The 1,035-nt window shown below is 50.4% G+C and overlaps 1 protein-coding gene across 1 annotated transcript; it reads right to left on the minus strand.

The window, feature by feature from the left end:
• Positions 1 to 289: 289 nt before the first annotated feature.
• Positions 290 to 647, minus strand: LOC309816822 (small ribosomal subunit protein uS17-like). The gene has a single exon (XM_082644601.1). The coding sequence runs from the start codon at positions 613 to 615 to the stop codon at positions 376 to 378; it is 240 nt and encodes a 79-aa protein (XP_082500727.1). The 5' UTR covers positions 616 to 647; the 3' UTR covers positions 290 to 375.
• Between the last annotated feature and the right edge of the window lie 388 nt (positions 648 to 1,035).

Below are 1,035 nucleotides of genomic sequence, written 5' to 3' on the forward strand. Positions count from 1 at the left end.
TTGTATATATGTGCCACATCTTCTTTATCCATTCATCTGTTGATGGACACTTAGGTTTCTTCCATGTCCTGGCTATTGTAAATAGAGCTGCAATGAACATTTTGGTACATGACTCTTTTTGAATTATGGTTTTCTCAGGGTATATGCCCAGTAGTGGGATTGCTGGGTCGTATGGTAGTTCTATTTGTAGTTTTTTAAGGAACCTCCATACTGTTCTCCATAGTGGCTGTATCAATTTACATTCCCACCAACAGTGCAAGAGGGTTCCCTTTTCTCCACACCCTCTCCAGCATTTACTGTTTGTAGATTTTTTTTTTTTTTTTGACTGGGAAAATAACTTTTATTTTGTTTGGGGCAGTGGGCAGGGGTCTGGTCTTAGAACTTCTGGAACTGCTTCTTGGTGCCGGCAGCCTTGGTGACCTTGAGCACGTTGAAGCGCACCGTCTTGCTCAGGGGCCGGCACTCGCCCACTGTGACAATGTCACCAATCTGGACATCCCTGAAGCAGGGGGACAGGTGCACAGACATGTTCTTGTGGCGCTTCTCGAAGCGGTTGTACTTCTGGATGTAGTGCAGGTAGTCTCGGCGGATGATGATGGTCCGCTGCATCTTCATTTTGGTCACCACACCTGGGGGGACGGGGCAGACCCCGGGTCAGGCCCCACAGGGAAGGGAGCCGTGGGCAGCCCAGGGCATGCTGGGAATCGGGGGGCCGCTGAGCAGGGTTCCCAAGAAGCCCTGCTCCTGGCATGTTTGTAGATTTTTTGATGATGGCCATTCTGACCGGTGTGAGATGATATCTCATTGTAGTTTTTGTTTTGTTTTGTTTTGTTTTTTTTTTTGTTTTTTTTTTTTTTTGTGGTACGCGGGCCTCTCACTGTTGTGGCCTCTCGCATTGCGGAGCACAGGCTCCAGACGCACAGGCTCAGTGGCCATGGCTCACGGGCCCAGCCGCTCCGCGGCATGTGGGATCTTCCCGGACTGGGGCATGAACCCGTGTCCCCTGCATCGGCAGGTGGACTCTCAACCACTGTG

This window comes from Mesoplodon mirus, assembly GCF_964341445.2.
Source record: "Mesoplodon mirus genome assembly, chromosome: 15".
Classification (NCBI taxonomy): Eukaryota; Metazoa; Chordata; class Mammalia; order Artiodactyla; family Ziphiidae; genus Mesoplodon; species Mesoplodon mirus.